This window comes from Sarcophilus harrisii, chromosome 2 (genome assembly GCF_902635505.1).
Source record: "Sarcophilus harrisii chromosome 2, mSarHar1.11, whole genome shotgun sequence".
Taxonomy (NCBI): domain Eukaryota; kingdom Metazoa; phylum Chordata; class Mammalia; order Dasyuromorphia; family Dasyuridae; genus Sarcophilus; species Sarcophilus harrisii.
This window is the reverse complement of record NC_045427.1, coordinates 511,191,685-511,211,399: the sequence shown is the minus strand read 5'-3', so window position 1 is coordinate 511,211,399 and position 19,715 is coordinate 511,191,685. Positions and strand designations below refer to the sequence as shown.

Genomic DNA, 19,715 nt, shown 5'->3' with positions numbered 1-19,715 from the left:
AGGATAACCATTATTACTATGATTAGGAATCACTTTGGGACCAATAGCTATTGTAGTTATTATATACCTATTTGTAATATTCCAGGATCGTTTCCTAATAAATATAGCTATTTTTTCTTTTGTTTAAAATTTACTTGAATTTTTTGCATAGTATAGATTATAGAACCCATGAGCTCTCATTTTTGACTTTTCAGTATTTGAGTTGATCTATCTTTCAGGTAACGTTAAAGCAATTTCATTTTTTGTGCTTATAATACTATGGCTTTCAAAATATAAAATGTGGCTTAAATTTATTTTGTTTAAAACTGTTCCCTAGTATGTCTAAAAAATATGTTAACATCCAAGGAAAAAACACTTAAATTTTAATATTTGGTTGCTATAGAGCCCAGAAACATTTATAAGGGTTACTGTGAAAAATGATAGTTTCATCTAAAAATACTTGGTTAAAAGTCATTCCTTTATAATTCACTTATTTGTTAATTACATTCCTATTCAATCCAACATATTATCCTATCTTTGGAGTTTTTGGTTTTTTTCCTTCTCTCTCTCTCTCTCTTTTTTTTTTAATCTCCCTACTCTTGATCTCTGTGATCTCCTGATAGTCATTTCCCATTACCTATTCAGTTTGAAATCACATCCTTAGGTCCCCTGATAGGAAAAGTTTTATCTGTGTTTCTTTTGAGGGTGCCATTTCCTTAGTAGTGTTCCTAAGTGAACATTGATCATTGTTAGAATTAAAATGCCAAATGGAGTTTTTGTATGTCGTGAATAAATCCTTAAAGAAGTCAGTGGGGGCATTGGCCATAGCATGCATCTAATACCATGACAAAAGTAAAATGAATTATATCTTTTTTTTTTTAATATCTTATTTAACATTTTTTCCTGTTTAAAAAAAAAAAAACTTTACTTTTTTTTCTAATTTTTGAGTTCTATGTTCTCTTTCTCTTTTCCCATTCACAGTTAAAAAACCAAATGTGAAATTATGCAGAGCAGTTCCATAAAAGTTAAATTGTGAAAGAAAACATAGATCTCTGACCCTAATGAAAATTAAAATCCTCAAGAAAACTTTTTTGAAAAGAGAAAGATAAGAGAGAATACTTTGGTTTCTTCTCGGCTTTGGATAGAATTTTTCATCTTAAGTCCTTCAGAGTAGTTGTGGATGATTGTCATCCACAACTAAGAATTACAAGGTCATTTATAGCTGGTCATCCTAGAACAATTGTTATTACTGTATATAGTACATTTCACTTTACTTGAGTTTATAGTGGACTTTTCAGGTTCTTTTTTTTTTTTTTTCCTGAGAGCATCCTGCTCATCATTTCAATGGATTATCTTAACAGATCTAGAAATAATTAGTTGTTAGTGATATCAGTTATTTGTATACTAGTTCAACATTGAACATGAGTTTATTAGACTTTAAGTCAATATCAGTACCAAATTAGAAGAAATTGATTTTAGTCAACTTCAATCTATTTTTAAAAGCATGATACCAAAAAGAAACGGATAAAAAACTAAACTCTGACATTCTCTTTAACATTTCCCTATGAAGTCTAACAGATGTAAAATCAGTTACAGAAAGGAAAACAACTTTAGAAAACTTAGTGAACATTTTATCTCTTTATCAAGCCAAGAAATAAGACATTTAATGGCCACACTTTTATATATAAATTCATTTGTAAATTTTTATAAAGGAGAGAGTTGAAATTTACTTATTATATGATGACAGTAAAAATAGTTTGAAAAAATTAGGTTTTATAAACCTTGAGACCCTATTGAATCAATTGAGCATGAGTATTTAAGGCTGAAACTTAAAAGCACACAATTTAGGAAGATTCTGCCAAGGTTACTATATTAAGCTAAAATTATTTTCTCCATCAGTTACCATGAGCTAGAATACATTTTTTAAAAAGATAGAAAATTTCTCTGGATCAGAGAAAGTACATGCAAAGGTGATCCTTGTTCAGGAGGAAAAAATTCTAAAAGATTTTCAGGAATTTTATTTTCAGCCTACTAAAAGAAGGATAATAATCACTTGGAAAAAAAGTCATTATTACTATTATCATCAAAAAAACAAATAAGCAAGAAAATTGAACTACTATTTACCTGTAAGTCTGTGTTCCCATTCATGCAAAAGTCTGAAAATAATTTACATACTTTCCAATGTCCTTGATCAAGGTATGGGAAGAGAACAGCCATGCTTTTGCAAATGCTCTTCTAAGCCATACCACATCTTGGTTTTACAACTTGCTCAACAACATAGGCAAGATTTCCATTGTGCTTATTGTTTATTGGCTCTTAAAAATACATTTAAGATAATGAGAGCAAAATGCCACCTTAAAGGCGCACTTTGAACAAGTTGCCTTCTGCGTATATGTAAAATCATGTTAAGTTCTTTGAAAAACCATAACAAAGATAATTTTATTGGAAATGGCCTTCACCTCCTGGCTCTCTGAATTAAAACTATAAATAGGGAAAATGTTTTCCATTCTCATGGAGGATGTTCAAAATGAAGAGAAATTCTTATAGATATTAAGGGTTCTCTGGATGCTTTTTGTTTGTGGATGACATGCTAATTACATCAAGCCTTGGAACTTTGCAAATTCTTCTAAATGAGATCCATAATCATTCAACAGAATACATTTTTAACTATTCTCACAGAAGAAACCAAGTGGACGAAGAATATTGTCCAGATCCTGACGTAAAATTAAATGGACAAGCCTATGGAACTGATCAATTGTTGCATGTCTTTGCTAGGCACCGCAGATGCATAGTGAACTGGGCCCTGGAATGAATAGCAGGAGGAAAGACGGCTGGATTGCATGTGGGAGATTATGAAGTGCTTTAAATGACCCAGAGCTTTCTCTTGAAGTAAAGGTCCATCTTTTAAACACCAATACTCTCCCATAATGATCTGTAACTGCAAAGGATGAAGTAATGTGATTTCTGAAGAATTAAATTTGCAGGTCTCTCAAAGGGCAATGGAGAGGTGCATAGTGAGCATAAATTAGATATTGATCAACAAAGGATTTGCAAAGGATATATGGCATAAAATGTAAAAGAAATAAAACTAGAAAGAGGTTTGGCTGGTCTTTGTAGCCAGATTGCCGAATTACCCATGGACAGCCCAGATGTTCTATATATATAGGTTCTCATGCAAAGCCAAGATCAAGAATAAAACTCCCCAGCAAATTGGGCAAGGACCTCTTGCTAAGGATTTATTGGACATAAGCAAGAGTTGGACAGGATGAGAAGGTATGGATGAGTGAATAATCTTTATTGTTGGAAAATATCCACAGACTCCTAGCAAAATATATCAAAATTTTAATCTTGTTATTGTTTTGTTTTGTAATCAGGAGATGGCTGATTAAGCATGCTTTCTTTCCTTTTAAAAATATTTTTATATACACACGTAGAAATAAACTATGCTAATAACCCTGTGTCAGTTCCCATTAAAGTAATTTAAACAAACTTAATTTTAATCAATTGCGTAAATGACTGTATAGAATGATTTGAGTGATATTGAAAATAATGGAGAGTGAAACTTTCTTTTTCAGATTTGAAAGGGATATGATTATGTTGTACAGATGTATTTGTCTCTAAAATGATTTTCTAATATTTAACCTGTTTCTCTTAGGTACTCAGTGCAAAAGTGGTTACAAATGCCCGAAGTCCTGGAGCAAAATGTTATGGTATTGTAACTATGTCTTCAAGTACTGAGGTAGCTAGATGTATTGCACACCTTCATCGTACTGAACTTCATGGACAACAGATTTCTGTTGAGAAAGTAAGCTTTGTTTTATGCTGTAAATTAATAAATATTAATAATTTCAGGGATAGATTTCCTTGATTTAAAATTTTTGGCATGATGTTGTAGTCTGGTTGGTTTTTTTTGTTTTTTTTTTTTGTTTTGTTTTGTTTTTTACCTTTCAGGTAAAAGGTGATCCTTCTAAGAAAGAATTAAAGAAAGAAAGTGATGAAAAATCAAGTTCAGGAAGAAGTACTGGAGATAAAAAATCTACAACAAGTGATAAAACTAGCAAGTAAGAATTTACTTATTTATCTGGTATTATTGAACCACACAAAATTTCTGGTAGTGTAATGAAATATTTCTTACTACGTGGTTTTTTCTTTTATGGGGGTTTTAACTAGGACTCAAGCTTCTACCAAAAAAGAAGAGAAAAAATCAGAAAAATCTGACAAAAAAGATAGTAAGGATACTAAGAAAGCAGAAGGTAAAGATGAGAAGGGTGATAATGGATCAAGTGGCCCAACTTCAGAGTCAATTAAAAAAAGCGAAGAAAAGAAACGAATAAGTATGCAACATACCTTTATTTTTCCATCTGTTGTTTTCTCTAATGTATCATTCTACATAATTTTATATTTAGCAGTAAAGTTGAGATTAATATTTAATGTTTAAAGTTGCAAGTTGTCAAGGTAAAAATGATCAAATACTTGTCATTCCTTAATCATTACTGATCTAAAATATAAAAATCTTTCATTCAGGCTAGTATTTTTCTTTTGGACTCTTGCTGTGTAATCACTGAGTTGTGTTTGTTTAGGAGAAAGGAAACAACATGTTGTAGTGCAAAAATGCCAAACTCAAGGCCTGGTTTTACCACTTATAAAACTCCAAAATGTTGCTGATTAAAATGTAATTGAGAAATGTTTTAACAAAATAACAAAAATACCATGTAACATAGTGTTAATTTGTGTTTTTCTAAGTAAATATGGAGTCTGATGTAGTGGGTGGGGGAAACATAATCATTTGGAAAGCCTAGGTTTTGAGGACTTACTTTTTGACATAACTGGCTTTATGACTAAATGCTAGTTAGTTGTTCTTTTGGTACCTAAGACATCTCACTGTAAGATTTACGTTAAAGTTGATTTGCTGGTATTGAATGTATTGGTGGAGATTTTCCATAACAAAAATTACCTATATTTATGAAATGACAAGTCTAATGTAGAAAGGTGGTATAGAGGGCTGAGCATTCTGTTTTTAAGGCATTTGCCATAATCTCAACCTGTATTTTTAAAAAGTGCTTTTATTTTGTATACCTTTCAATCATTCTATATATATAGAGATTAGTTATATAAGATTACATAATAGTACCCCCCACCCTGCTTATTGTTTTTTGAAATTTTTCTATTTTTTTTATGTGAATAAAACAATTGAATGTGTTGAATTGAATGTAAGTATTGAAATACTTACTTGTTTTCCTACTTTTTTTCATTAGGTGCAAAGAGCCCAGGTCATATGGTAATATTAGATCAAACAAAAGGAGATCACTCTAGATCCTCAAGAAGGGGGAGATATGATAAAGTAAGTCTAAATGAAAAAAATCTATTTTACCAACTTTTCTGGTATTAATAGTTTACCAGAACTTCTGTAGTTTTGAATTTTAGAATACTTTGATTGCATTATTCTGAGTAGGCCAAATGTCAAGAAAAATAGAAACTATCTTTTTCTAGCAATCCTTTTACCATCTAATAGTTAACTTAGTAAATTTTGTCTAATCACCCAGGTGGCAAGGAACAGGGAGAGAGCTAGTCAAGATAAAAAGAAGGATAAAGACTACAGAAGTCGCAAAGATATACTGCCTTTTGAAAAAATGAAGGAACAGAGAATGCGAGAACATCTAGTACGCCTAGAAAGAATACGACGAGCAGTAGAACTTAGAAGGTAAGGATAAAATGTTCTGTACTTTGCAGTAGAACTAGAAGCTAAGAGGATTTAGAGTTGGAGAAAACCATTATTTATCTAGTCAAGCTTTTTTACAGATTAGAAAATTTTGCCCATTTTTTTTCTATGCTGTAATAATTGTTTTATGGCTCCCTGCAGTGAAAAATATGAAGCATTTATTTGTGAATTAATACAATCTTTTGATTTTAAAAATGATGAAATTGAGGGTGTATCCTACAGATTTTTTTTTTTTGCCCCATTGTTATTGATAGCCAGATTAAGAAAAATAATGAATGTCTTTATAACTACATAGTTAAAGTAGAAAAGTAATGTTAAGATGTTTTAATCTCAAGCCAGAAGCTGAAATACTATTTGACTATTTAAAATGTCATGGGAATAACTTTATTTTGTATTTTTGACAAAATACAACACTCATTCTTCTTATGAACACTAAAGCATGGTTATAAATGGATTTTTCTTTATAATTTTATTTATAATAAAATGTCTACCTAAAACCATTCTGTGTAATGGGGAAAAACTAGAAACTTTCCCAGGAATATCAGGAGTGAAATGAGGGTGTTTCTTTATCATCAATAGTATAAAGTATTTTCTTAGAAATGTTAGCAATAGTAATAAAGAAAGAAAAAGAAATTGAACAAATTAGATTAGGCCAAATTAAACATATCTCTCTTCATAAACAATATGGTGATAAACTTGGAAAGTCCTAGAGACTTAGCTAAAAAGTTAGTTGAAAAAATAATTTTAGCAAAGTAGCAGCATATGAAATAAACTCACATAAATCATCAGCATTTCTATATATCACAACAAAACCCTTCAAGAAGACGAGACCCCATTTAAAATGATAGAAGACTGCCTAAAATATCTGGGAAATATACCTGCCAAAACAAATCCAGGAACATTAATTATAAAATAATTTTTTAGATATACAAATAAAGTCAAGAGTTACCTAATTGGAGAAATACTAATTATTCATGAGTAGAGAACAAAAATTTCTCCCCAACCTAATCTTCTTAGTGCTATCCCAGTTAAATTATTTAAAAAAAAAAAAAAAAAAAAGTTATTTGAACTAGAAAAAATAATAAGATTCATTTTGGAAGAATAAAAGTTAAAGTACATTGATGGAATTAATGGGGGAAAAAATGTAAAAGAGTAAGGTTTGGCATTACCAGATATTATTAAGGCAGTAATTAACCAAAATTATCTGGTACTGTCTAATAAGTAGGAAGATGGATCAGTGGAACAGAGTATACATAGAAAACATTGTAGTAAATAATTATAATATTCTTTTATTTGACAAATATAACAATTTAAGTTTGGGGGATAAGAATATACTGTTTGTCAAAAATTGTTGGGAAAGCTTGGAAAGCTTTCTGGCAGAAACTGGATATAGATTTGATTACATTAAATTAAAAGATATTTATACAAATAAAACAAAGATGGCCAAGATTAATCTTCTAATAAAGAACTTTATTAAATTATAAGAATATATAAGTCATTTCCCAGTTGATAAACCAAAGGACATAAACAGGCAATTATATAATTAAGAATTCAAAACTATGTTTTTTGGTCCTTTAAAAATGAGAGATAGCTACTGGAAAACTCACTTAAGTTGTCTTTTTTTTTCCAAACAAATTATTGTTTACTTTTGATCCCTTTAAATAGGTATCATGTACACAATTATGAGAGATGTTACATCAAAAATGGTTTATGGTGTGCTTTTTATGGTTTTTTTCTTAGTCCTTATTTTCAGTTATACTAAAAAATACCAGCATTTAAAAACAAATTTCGAATACCAAATAAAATAAGATTCACAAAAGATTCTTTCACACAATGTTAGTGTAACTTAAGTATTTTCAAATACTGATTTTTGTTAGACGAAGAGAGATTGCAGAAAGAGAGCGTCGAGAGCGGGAACGCATTAGAATGATTCGTGAACGGGAGGAACGGGAGCGCTTACAAAGAGAAAGAGAGCGGCTAGAAATTGAAAGGCAAAAACTAGAGAGAGAGAGAATGGAGCGCGAACGCTTGGAAAGGGAACGCATTCGAATTGAACAGGTGCATTCAGTAAAGCTTTTCATATTTGGTAACTGATAATTTGACCTATAATACAATTATTTTTCTTAAAGTAAGTCTGTTAAAACTTCAGTTCAGCTACTGAATGTTTAATACTAGAATATAATTTCAATGAAAATAAAATAACCTTTGTAGTTTGGCAAAGCATTAGTTGATAGCCCTCTACAACAACATATCCAGATAACATGATGATAACCATAATTATGGTACTGAGGGTAGAGTTGCGATACAACTTATAAGTTGTATATATGTTGTCTTATAAGCATTTAAATTTATATCTTAATAAAATTAGGCAGTAATGATCACAGCATCTTAAGACTTGGAAGATCAGAAAAGTTTCTTCCATACAGAAATATTATCAACTACAACTCTGTCATATTTCAGATTACATTTAGCTACTTTCATATTAACCAAATGAAGAGTCCCCTGTTTTAAAGGGATTTGCCCTAAACCACACAGTTAATTAATTAGTGATAAAACTGAGATTAGAATTCAAATCTCTTGAACTCATACTCCAGTTTCCTTTTTATGAAACTATGCTTAGTTCCACCTTCTTTTTTTGTCATCCTTTTTTAAGGAACGTCGTAAAGAAGCTGAACGTATTGCAAGAGAACGAGAAGAACTGCGAAGGCAACAACAGCAGCTTCGTTATGAACAAGAAAAAAGGAATTCTTTGAAACGTCCACGTGATGTAGATCATAGGTAGTTCCTCCCTTTCTTTTGCTTACTGTTAATATTGAGGTTTTTTTTTTCCCTCATTATGCCATAATTTAGAAAAGTAGTAAGTAGATCAGGATAGAATGTTCATTGTTCTTCTGGAGTATATGTTGCAAAATAATATAACTATCCTGAGAGTTACTGTTATCATCCTACTTGGTGCGTGTTGCCCCATTACTTGCTTATTTTATTCAAAACTTATTTTTGTTTTGCAAGAAAATCCATATATTTATTTTTCCCAAAGGTGTATATTACACTGCATATTTTAACCTACTAAATAAAAATGAATAGTTAAAAAAAAAATGCTTTTGTAATGGAGAGAATTAGTTGAGTAAGTAATCTGTCGAACACTGATCCTACCAAAGTGAAGAACTAGGATTTTGAATACTGTTGGCTACAGACATCCCATATTTCATATGTAACGATATCATTGTTTTAAGTGAATGGATTATTTGTAGAGAACATAAAGGATGTTTCATATTTGATAGACATTGAAAATCCTGTGAACTGTCAGGTTTGTGTTTTGTTTTGTTTTGTTTTTTAATGTTTGTTTACTCTTCATTTAAAAATGAATTTTTAATCCAACATTCTTCTCCCTCTCCTCCCCCCAAGGCGGGATGATCCTTACTGGAATGAAACTAAAAAACTGTCTCTAGATACAGATGCACGATTTAGTCATGGATCTGAGTACAATCGGCAACAGAACAGATTTAATGACTTTGATCACAGAGAAAGGGCCCGATTTCCTGAGGGTACAGCAGTACAGTCCTCATCTTTTGAAAGGTAGGTTTACACCAAAAGACTACAAAAGTTTTCTTTGTCTTAGTTGTTTGGTATGTGAATTTCACTGTTCAGTAAATTTTGTTTTAGTATGTTAGTATTTGATTAAAAAATTTTAACTCACTATTTCATATTTAAAAATAGCTGTTAGTGATATAACAAGTGGATGGTATGATGGTTATAATTTTTATGCTGTTGAAAAGTGAATGGCAGTTACACTTAAGTAGTTTTTTCCCCTCTTTTTGGGGAGGCAGAGGGATGGTGGCCTGTGTGTATGGAGACTTACATTTCTGTATGCAGAAGGTTGTCAAGTAATGTATACTTCAATTCTCTTTGATGCTGAGAACAAACTGCCCAAAAATTCATTTCGATTAGTTTGAGTGGAAATGGATCATTATGTTAATATTACTTATTAACTAATACTAATGGCTTTAGTCTTAAGCTAATTTTAAAAGAAAAGCCTGTAAATTAGATGATGAATTGGAAAGAGGAAAGAGGTAGCTGTTATCTTGGTGGGGGGAAGAAGAAACATGGAGAATGTTTCTGGAAATGTTTTTGTCTATGGAAGAAAAATTGAGATGTTTAACTTTTTAAAAATTGTCAACAGGCGGGAACGCTTTGTTAGTCAAGGTGAAGGGAAAAAAACACGTCCAACTGCACGAAGAGAAGATCCAGGGTTTGAAAGGTACCCTAAAAATTTCAGTGATTCCAGAAGAAATGAGCCACCACCACCAAGAAATGAACTTAGAGACACTGATAGACGAGAAGTGCGAGGAGATAGAGATGAGAGGAGGACAGTGATCATTCATGACAGGCCTGATATAGCACATGGTAGACACCCAAGAGAGGGTGGTCCAAATCCTCCTAGGCAAACTAGTTGGAAGAATGAAGGTGGCATGAACACTGAAAAACGGGACACAAGGTATTCTGCTAATTATTTTCTAATTAGTTTACCTAGCCTTGCTTCTCTTAACAAAATTGGCTTTCTTTTGGACTTTTGATGACCAAGATCCTGATTACAAGGTTTTTTTTTTTAAGGGGCGAAAGACCAGAAAGATCTGGAAGAGAAGTTTCTGGACACAATGTTAGAGGTGCTCCCCCAGGGAATCGAAGCAGTGCTTCTGGTTATGGCAGTAGAGAGGGAGAAAGAGGAGTATTAGGAGAAAGAGGAAGTGGTGGACAGGTAAGGGTTTCTAAATTTGTTGTGAATTTTTTTTTTTTTTTTTTTAGATTGCTCTTGAATTATGGACATTGCCATAGCCAGCATTATTTAACTGTAGTTATTTAAATCAAATTCTACTATAAAGCCCTGTTCCATTGAATTTCATTTATTCACTATTTATAATTCCCTCCAAAAATGAATTATCCTCCATTATTTCTCCTGCTATGGAATTAGTTAATGACATTAGTTGTATTTATTTCCTGTCTTGTATTTTTTCTAAACATATTTCTATCTATGAGGAAATGTTTGTTATAATCAATTTCTCAGAGGATACTGCTATTACTTAGAGAAATCCCTTGAGTATTTCTCTCACTTAGAGGAATTATTTGTGTTAAATTTGTTGTCTTTATTTACTATACTTTGATGATAGGGCCCATAACTTGAAAGTTTTAAAGATCAATTTTTTGTTTTTGTTTTTTTAGTGTTACTGTATGCTGATAGATTAACAAACCTTGAAAAGTTAGTCTCTGAGAGTGGATTTAAGGGCAGATCGTTATTGTTAGGGCTGCCATATCCCATAAAAATGCAAATGCCGCATCCAGCATGTCAAGACAGTAAGTTAAATAGAGAATCAGACCTGCTTGATCTTAAGACTGCAGCCTCTGATTTTATACCACACTCTGCTCCCCTTGGGATATCTGTTTGATTATTGAGAGTTTTTGAGATCTTCATGGAAGGAACATTCTGAATCACTTGTGTCTTAATTTTATTGATTTTTTTTTAAATTTACAGTTTTAACATTCATTTAACACTCAATTTTAAAAATTTTTGAGTTTGGAATTCTCTTCCTCCATTTCCTCTTCTCTCCTTTAAGTTGGCAAAGCAATTTGATATAGGTTATACATGAATCATTGCCATTTTATGTCTGCTAGCTATATTAGGAGTGAGAATATGAAGTTGCCCATCTTAAAATGCATATGGCATATTTCTGTCCCACTCTATCCTCATCCTCATTCTTTGTAGCTTTGGTACATTTCTGACCCAGACCGATCTTAGTGCTTTAGATAGGAAGTGGAGAGTTAAAAAAAAAAAAATTCTTCAGAGCAACTAAGTTGAAACACTAGCATGATATTTCTTTAACATACACTTTTACAGCATTATTCTGAAGATCGACACGTGGTTGAACGCCATGGGCGTGAAACAAGTGGACCAAGAAAAGAATGGCATGGTCCAAGTTCTCAAGGCAGTGGATATCATGACACAAGAAGAATGGGTGATGGCCGTGGAGGAGCAGGCATGATACCCCAGCATACAAGGTAAAGTAACTTTTTAATACTTTTTTGTGCTTTTTTCCTTCATCAAATACTATGAGCACTGACTATGTACAATATACTTCTGCCAGCTTCTTTTAGGAGAAAGATTTTTAAAATAAAATAATGGTACAATTGTTTTCTTCATGGATTATTGTTTATTCCCATCAGAGGTTGTCATGACTTTTATTTATTTAAACAAATACTTTTATTTACTGTCACTTTGGAGAATGAATATTTATCCATGGATGAGAAAACACATGCTCTAGATTTTTTTAATTTACCGTTCCTTCTCAATAGGATAAAAAAGTAGGAGTCCCACATTTTACCATTCCAGAAATTACTAGAACACATCAAGAAGCAACATGTTGATCAGATCTTGGGTGATTGTCATTACAAATTATGTGTAAGTCAGTGTGATAATAGAGAACTTATCTTAGAGCTAGGAATACTTTTGATTTCACATTCCATTTCTTGATACATACTAGTTATATGCCCCTAACCAAGTCACATTAACTCTATGTTCTTTACAGTTCTTTAATTTTAGAAGTTGCTGCAAAGGTGCCAACCTACATTGATAGAGGAAGTTTCTCCCTTACATCTTATATCTTCTTCAGGCACATCCTAGTTGTTTTGGTCAGTCTTTAGTGTCCCTCTTAAAATGTAATGTCCAGACTTGGAAACTGTTCTTCAGATACTACCCAAGTGGTGTACAATACAAGACTGTCACCTTCTTGATCCTGAATATAGTAAATCTTAGTGCAGCCTAACATTGTATTTGCTTTCTTTATTGCCATGGCTCATTGGTGACTTAAGGAGCTTTTAATACACTGCATCTACCTATTTTTAAAAATGAACTGCTTTTTAGGCTCACTTCCCTTGTTTTGTATTTGTAAGGTTTTGTTTTGTTTTGAACCAAAAGTTTTATATTTATACTTATGAAACTTCTTCTTAATTGATTTGGTTCAGTATTGTTGATAACAATAACCTCTTGAAATATTTTCAAATCTATGTTTTCATACTATGAAATGCTCCCCTGAATCTAATCTCTGAATACCTCACTGTCACAATGTTTTTAAAACCAAATCTACTGATGAAATTATAGGTCTGAGGGGCAGCTAAGTGGTATAATGGATAGAGTATCAACCCTGGAGTCAGGAGGGCCTGAGTTCAAATCTAGCCTCAAGATACTTAATACTTCCTAGCTGTGTGACCCTGGGCAAGTCACTTAACCCCAATTGCATCGAGGGAGGGCGGGTAACCCTCCCCTATCACCATCTAAAGTCCCCAAACTGGCATTTAAGGTTTTTTTTTTTTATTAAACACTATATCTCCTAGCTATTTTTGCAAATGTTACATATATAGGATGTTTTTTTTCTTTTTTTCAATTTATTAAATTGCCATGCATTTGTGGATCCCTTGTTACATTTCTTTAGTCCCATAGGAACCACTTATTGAATCTAGTCCTTCTGTTACACAACAGAGAAAGCTAAGACCCAGAGAGGGAAAATATATCGCCCCTGGTAACATATAGTAAGTTAGTGCCAAACCCAGAAGTTGAAGAATTGTACACACAGGATATGAGAGTTGGAAAGGACCTTAGAGGCCTTCCAGCCAGCCTGTACACCCAAAGAATACTTGCTATACCATCTTAGAGAAATAATCATCCTGTTTCCGCTTGAAGAGCTCTGGATTCTCTCAGTATTTCATTCCACTTTTGGACAGTTGTAATTGTTGGAAATAGTTTCCTAAAATTAAAACTAAATTTGTCACATTGCAGCTTCCTCTGATTCCTTTTGGTCCTGTTCTTTGGAGCCAGACAAAGCAAGAGAATTCCCTTCTCTGAACCATTGACTTTCCAATATTTGACAGAGTTGTCTATGTCACAGTCTTCTTTTTTTCTTGGGCAAAATTTTTCTTTAACTAATCTTATAAGGAAACCATTTTGGCTGCTTTCCTATATATGAACAGTGTACAATTTATCAATATCATACTTAATGTCTAGTGCAGAATACAATAATTTACATAAAGTGTGCTGAGGGGAGAGTACAGTAAGATTATCACTTTGCTATTCCTAGAGGCCATTCTTCTCAGTGTAGTAAAAGAATGCATTTACTTTTTCTTTTGGTTCTGGCATTAAATTTAAGGCTTAAATAATGAGCTTAACATTAGCTCATTAAACTTAGCTCACCCACTTTGTTTTCAGTTTAGACAACAGAACTCTTTAATCAATCTAGCCTAGCATATTTAAGGTCCTATAAATGTACCATGCTAAGTTTTACCTTTAAATTTTTTGCTCATATTCTTTTTTTCCATCAAAATCTTCTTCCCCCATCTTTTAGGATCCACTTCTCATGATAATTTCTTTTACTAGACATGTAAAACAAAACCCATCTGTTTCACAACCATTTATCATACTTATTTTTAAACACTAGTACCACTAATTTTAGCAAATATATACTGCCTTATGTTAATTTTTTAATGTATATTTTCCTCAGCCTATTTAACTTGGTCCAAGTATCACATTAGTTCTCTATTTTTTGATTCCTGTATTAGATGCTTGATTTCTGAATATATATGCATTGTGAATACTCTCTCAAATGTGGTTTTTTTTTTTTTTTTTCCCTAAGATGATCTTTAACACTCTTTTAAAAATTTGTTTCCAGTAACTCATCACCAATTAATAGAATTGTGCAGATCACAGGCAATTCTATGCAAAGAGGAAGTGGTTCCGGATTTAAGCCATTTAAGGGCGGGCCTCCAAGAAGATTCTGAAATCGACTGCTTGAAATGGTTTCAAGATAATTTATTGAAATCTCTTGTAAACTTTTAACAGACAAGTCAGAGGACAGATGACTTATCTAGGAGTTTGATCAAACTCCTTTTTCCCTCTTTTCTTTCTTTTTTAAAAACATGATTGCTTTCCTCAATTTGAGAAGATATTTTAATAGTTATGTTGTAATTTTTAAATAGTTTTGTGTATCTTTTGAACATTTTTTTCCTTGCAGCACTAGAGTCCTATTCAGGAAGCAAAGAATATTGGAATGGAAACCATTTTGTTTTAACACTGTGTGAATATGAAGAGTAGTTTGCAACTGTGTAATAGTCATTTGAGTTCCCAGCATTAGCTCTGTGGTGTCAGACTTTAGCATTAGCTACTTTGTCACAAGATACATATTTATGACTTCCATTTTGGAGGTTATACAAGCTAAGAAAAAGATCTGCTGTCTAATTTGTAGAAAATAAAATTGTTTCTTGCATTTCTGAGTATTATGTAACCTATTTTTGCAGAAGGTACTGTTACATTAAGTGCATCTGTGTATCCTGGTAAAAATATTCCTTTTTGAAATAAACCTTCATATTCTGTATAGTTGCTTAAGTGTTGAACATTTTTAATTACACAATGAATGTATTTGGATTTGTGTGGGAATATATAGTAAGCATAATGAGGCCTTGAGCTGTGAATGGAACTTTTGCCAAATTGTACCAATAAGTTTGTGTCTGGATAATCAACCAGGAAACTATTATCTGATGGATAAATTATTCTCACAATTGTTTTCCATGTTCCCAACTTTGTTGAGATGTGGAAGAAATCCAAGCTTGAAATCAGTGAATCCACTTGGATTTTATATGTAGGAAGACATTGCTGCCTTTGGTAAAAAAAAATAATAATAATAAAAATTCACACCTAGAATTGTTTGAGTCTTTGTGTTTCCACTTTAGGTGAACATCACAGTATCCTGTGATGTTAATACAGTCAAAACCAAGAGTGTTACTGATGTTCACTTACTTTTTAGGACACGGGCTTATCTGTTCAACTCTTGAGCTGAGTTTACCCAAGAAGAAAGAAATCTTAGTTACAGAAAGATAACATCTGATGTCAGTGATACTTAATTCAGTCCAAAGTAGAATTAAGTATCCTCAATAATTGTGCTCCTTTAGCACTAGCATTATAATCCACATTTGAAATCACATTTTAATGTGGAGGTAAATGTCATTTAGAGTTCGGTCAACTCTGCTTCTGTATTCCACATAAAATGTTACAGGTTTTCCCATCCTTTATCATTTGTATTTTAAAAGAAGGTTGTACACTAAGTACTTATACAAAGTTAATTGTCCTTGCAATATTATTCTATAAATTTTTCTTCATTTCACTTTGCATTATTTCAAATGGGTCTTCCCAACTTTTTCTATTCTAGCCACTCCTGTTTAGTAGGATAATAGTCATCTCTTAGTGTTTTAATATTTATAAAATCCTAAAATGCTTGAAATTTGGTCACTTTAGATGTTAAGTAAATAGTTGATGTACTTGGCACCTTCTTTCAGGTGCATGATTTCTAATCCTTTTATAAATGAAATGATTTAAAATCATGCAGATTTATTGACAGAAATAAAACAAAAACTCTTTAAATCTTGATTCCTGAATTTGTCCTCTCTTGACTTGTAGCATTTAACCAACCTTGCCTCGATTCTTTTTTTTCTCCTTTATTAAAGCTTTTTATTTTCAAAACATGTACACGCATTGACCCTTACAAAACCTAGTGTTCCAAATTTTTCCCCTTCTCCTAACCCCTCCCCTAGATGGCAAGTTATCCAATATATATTAAACATGTTAATATGTTAAATCCTATATATATTGGATATGGACACAAGGCTATGCAAGGGTCAATGTTTTTCAAATTATCTGTGCATATGTTTTGAAAATAAAAAGCACAGACTGGGGGAAAAATCAGATCAAAAGGGAAAAAGAAAATGAGAAAGAAGATAAAATGCAAGCAAACAAAAAAAAAGTGAAATGTTCTGTTATAATCTACACTTAGTTCTCATAGTCCATCCTCTGGGTGTAGATGGCTCTTTTCATCACGAAATCATTTGCCTCCATTCTTAAAATACAATTTTGGCTGATACTTTTGACCTTCATAATATAAGTTCCATTAAAGAAATTTTTTATTACATGTGAGATATTGTGCTGGGTTTACAACTGCTGATTTGAGTTTGGATTCAGCAAAAATGTGTAAAATTTTTTGAAATATATTTCAAGGTTGTATTTTAATAATTTCTTTTATAATTTTATTTTTTAATTCAGTATTATTTTTGGTTCTGAATTCCTTCTTGTCCTTCAATCCATTGAGTTAAAAAGTAAAAAAACAAAAACTTATAGATATATAGTTACACAAAATAAATTTCTTGTATTGGCAAAAAAAAAAGTTTCAGTTTGCCCTCTTGAGTCAGTTATCTAGAGGTATATATAGATAACATATTTCATCATGAGTCTTTTTGAATGCTGGTTGATCTGTGTTGATCAGAATTCTTAAATACTAAAAAGTTAATTATCCTTGCAGTATAAATTTTTTGTGCTGATTACCTTCACTTAATTTTGCATTATTTCATACAGGTCTTCCCAACTTTTTCTATTCAAGCAACTCTTGCTTAATAAGACAAGAAAGTCAGTTTTATTCACAGTGCATCTTGCTATTAACTGATTTTGAGAAAAAGGATTTCACAAAGACCAGTGATTTGTAGCCTTGTGCTTTTATTACAAATTTTTATCAATATTATTAAGCATCAATATAATGAACTAAAATTTTAGCTTATATTTAAAGGTATAAAGTATAAAATTTTATTCTTGTCCTAGATATTATTGATCACTCCTAAATATTCTCCCATCTGAGTTTTTAATGAGAACTTCTCTTAGTGTTTCCTGTTTGGTCATTCTTTTTCAGTGTTTTTTGCTCCATCGTCTGTGTTTCAGCCTCTTTGCATGAGTATACTAAAACTTTGTTCTGACTCTTTTCTAATTGTTACTCATCTCACTAGTTTAATTGGTTAATTATCATCTCTAGGCATATAACTCAAATATATGTCTTAACTCATATCTGACCTAAACTCCAATCTTGTCATCACCAAGCATATACTGGGCTTCTCTGCTTGGATGTCCCAAAGATAATCCATTTCTCTTCAAAAATTCCCACTTCTGTAGAGGGTACCAGTTAGGCATTTATCAAATGGCAACTATATGCCAGACACTGTCCTAATCGCTAGATCACCATGCATTCAGTCATAGAGATTCATAACTTGTTATCTCCAACTCTTGACTCTTGATTCCCCTTCACAGTATGAAGAACACATTGACTTAAGAGAGTAGGGGGCAACTTTTAAAAATTATGAACCTCAGGTAAGAAGTGATTAATGAGAATTGGTTTGAATCATTCTATTACTCAAGAAGTGGTTCTGTTACTTCTCAGCTGAAAATATAAACTCTGGTAAGGTATTCTAAACCTTTCACAAATTGACTCCTGACATTTTCAGGCATTTCTATCACTTTCATGTCCTTGGTGCTATAGCCAAAATGACTTTCTTTGTTTTTCTGCACATTTGATATTCCATCTCTTCTCTGTACCTTTTCACAGGCCTCCAGATGCTTAGAATGCTCCTTTCTCCTTACCTCCTCCCTTATAGGATCATTTCCTAAAGGGTTACCCACCTATGTATTTCAACTTGTGCATGTTTCACCTAGGAGAATGCAAACTCCTTGAGAATGGGGTAGATTGTTTCCTGGTTTTCTTGGAATATAGTATCTAGTGCTTCTAAATCTATAAAATCCCTCTCTGAGCTCTTTTATCAATTTTTACTCATTTTTTCTTTAGCATGTATTTTTACATGCTCCTTCTCATATTTACACACATACATGTTTTGTTCTTCAGCTAAGTGTCACACTGGATCTGGACTTGAATTCAAAGCTGATCTCACCTGCTTCCTAGCTTTGTGAACTTGGGCTAGTCACTTTACCTCAATTTAACTTGGTTTTCTCAACTGTAAATTGGTTATAATAAGAGCACCTTCTGAGTTGTCAGGATCAAGTTAGATATAAGTGCCTGGCACATATATACCATATAAGTTTTAGCTGTTATATTTACTACTACCATTTTCCATTATATGAATGTATAGTGATTCATTTCAACAATTTCCATGAAAAGCCAGATTTAATATTTTTCACATCATTTTTTGTATATTCTTAAAAAGTAATTTTAAGAGACTTCTGAGAGTGGAGCTAAGATGGCGGAGTAAAGCCAGGAAGCTGCTTTGAACTGTCCCATTTCCCTCCAAAATGACATGAAATCAAGCCTTTAAACAGTCTGATGGAAAGAAAACACTCCACCTCCAGATAGATTGGAAAAACTTAGATGAGTCTCAATGAGGTGAAAAGGGTGTTGAGCCCCAGCTCAGACAGACTGAGAAAGTTGGTGAGAGGGTCTTAATCACAGCAAATCAGCAACTACGACCCTCACTCCTGGCTCAGTAGAGGAGCACAACAGCAGGGCAGCTTCCGGTCTCAACTCAAAAACGCAAACTTGGAAACCAAGCTCCTTCCTGAATAGAGCAAGCAAAGCTCCCTCCTACAAAAACAAGGGGCCCCTGTGCTCAAAGCCAAAGCTCAGAGCTTCACGGGAACTTTGGGATAGCATCTTCTTTATCCCAGGAGCAGAGCTCCACCTGAAAAGTAGAAAAAGAGGAAATGGCAAAAGGAAAGAAAATGAGCAAGAAATAGAAAAGAACCTTGACCTTGGAAAGCTGCTGTGGTGACACTAGACCAAAACAAACTCGGACAAGGACAAAATGTCCACAGAAATCTCAAAGAGTGAGATAAATTGGTTTCAAGCATAAAGAGGCTTATTCATATGAGACTGTAAAAGACAAATAAGGGGAGGCAAAAGAAAAAATAAGAAAGGAAATGAGAGGTGTGCATGATTGAGTCAATATCTTGAAAAAGGAAAAATTAAAATTTGTCCAGATTCATTTAAAATTTTCTTTATGAATTAGAAAATCAACAAACATCAGTATTTCTGTAGACAAAGACCAGAAAAGATATTCATATATTAGGCTATGAATCTGTTACAGTTTCTAATTTTTATTCATGTCTTATTTTTATCACAAATTTTCTTTATATTCTTTCACCTCCCTTAGCCATCCC

The 19,715-nt window shown here is 32.5% G+C and overlaps 1 protein-coding gene across 1 annotated transcript in view; it reads left to right on the top strand.

Moving 5' to 3' along the window:
* The window catches only part of SLTM (SAFB like transcription modulator), a 40,839-nt gene extending 25,402 nt beyond the window's left edge, over positions 1-15,437 (top strand). Inside the window, exons 10-21 of the mRNA XM_031955281.1 lie at positions 3,635-3,784; positions 3,931-4,040; positions 4,150-4,313; positions 5,235-5,320; positions 5,523-5,680; positions 7,576-7,756; positions 8,352-8,476; positions 9,104-9,274; positions 9,879-10,193; positions 10,310-10,454; positions 11,589-11,749; positions 14,410-15,437. Of these exons, the coding sequence (XP_031811141.1) occupies positions 3,635-3,784; positions 3,931-4,040; positions 4,150-4,313; positions 5,235-5,320; positions 5,523-5,680; positions 7,576-7,756; positions 8,352-8,476; positions 9,104-9,274; positions 9,879-10,193; positions 10,310-10,454; positions 11,589-11,749; positions 14,410-14,518 (1,875 nt within the window). The 3' untranslated portion in view covers positions 14,519-15,437. The remainder of the gene's footprint in view (positions 1-3,634; positions 3,785-3,930; positions 4,041-4,149; positions 4,314-5,234; positions 5,321-5,522; positions 5,681-7,575; positions 7,757-8,351; positions 8,477-9,103; positions 9,275-9,878; positions 10,194-10,309; positions 10,455-11,588; positions 11,750-14,409) is intronic.
* The last annotated feature ends 4,278 nt before the right edge of the window (positions 15,438-19,715 follow it).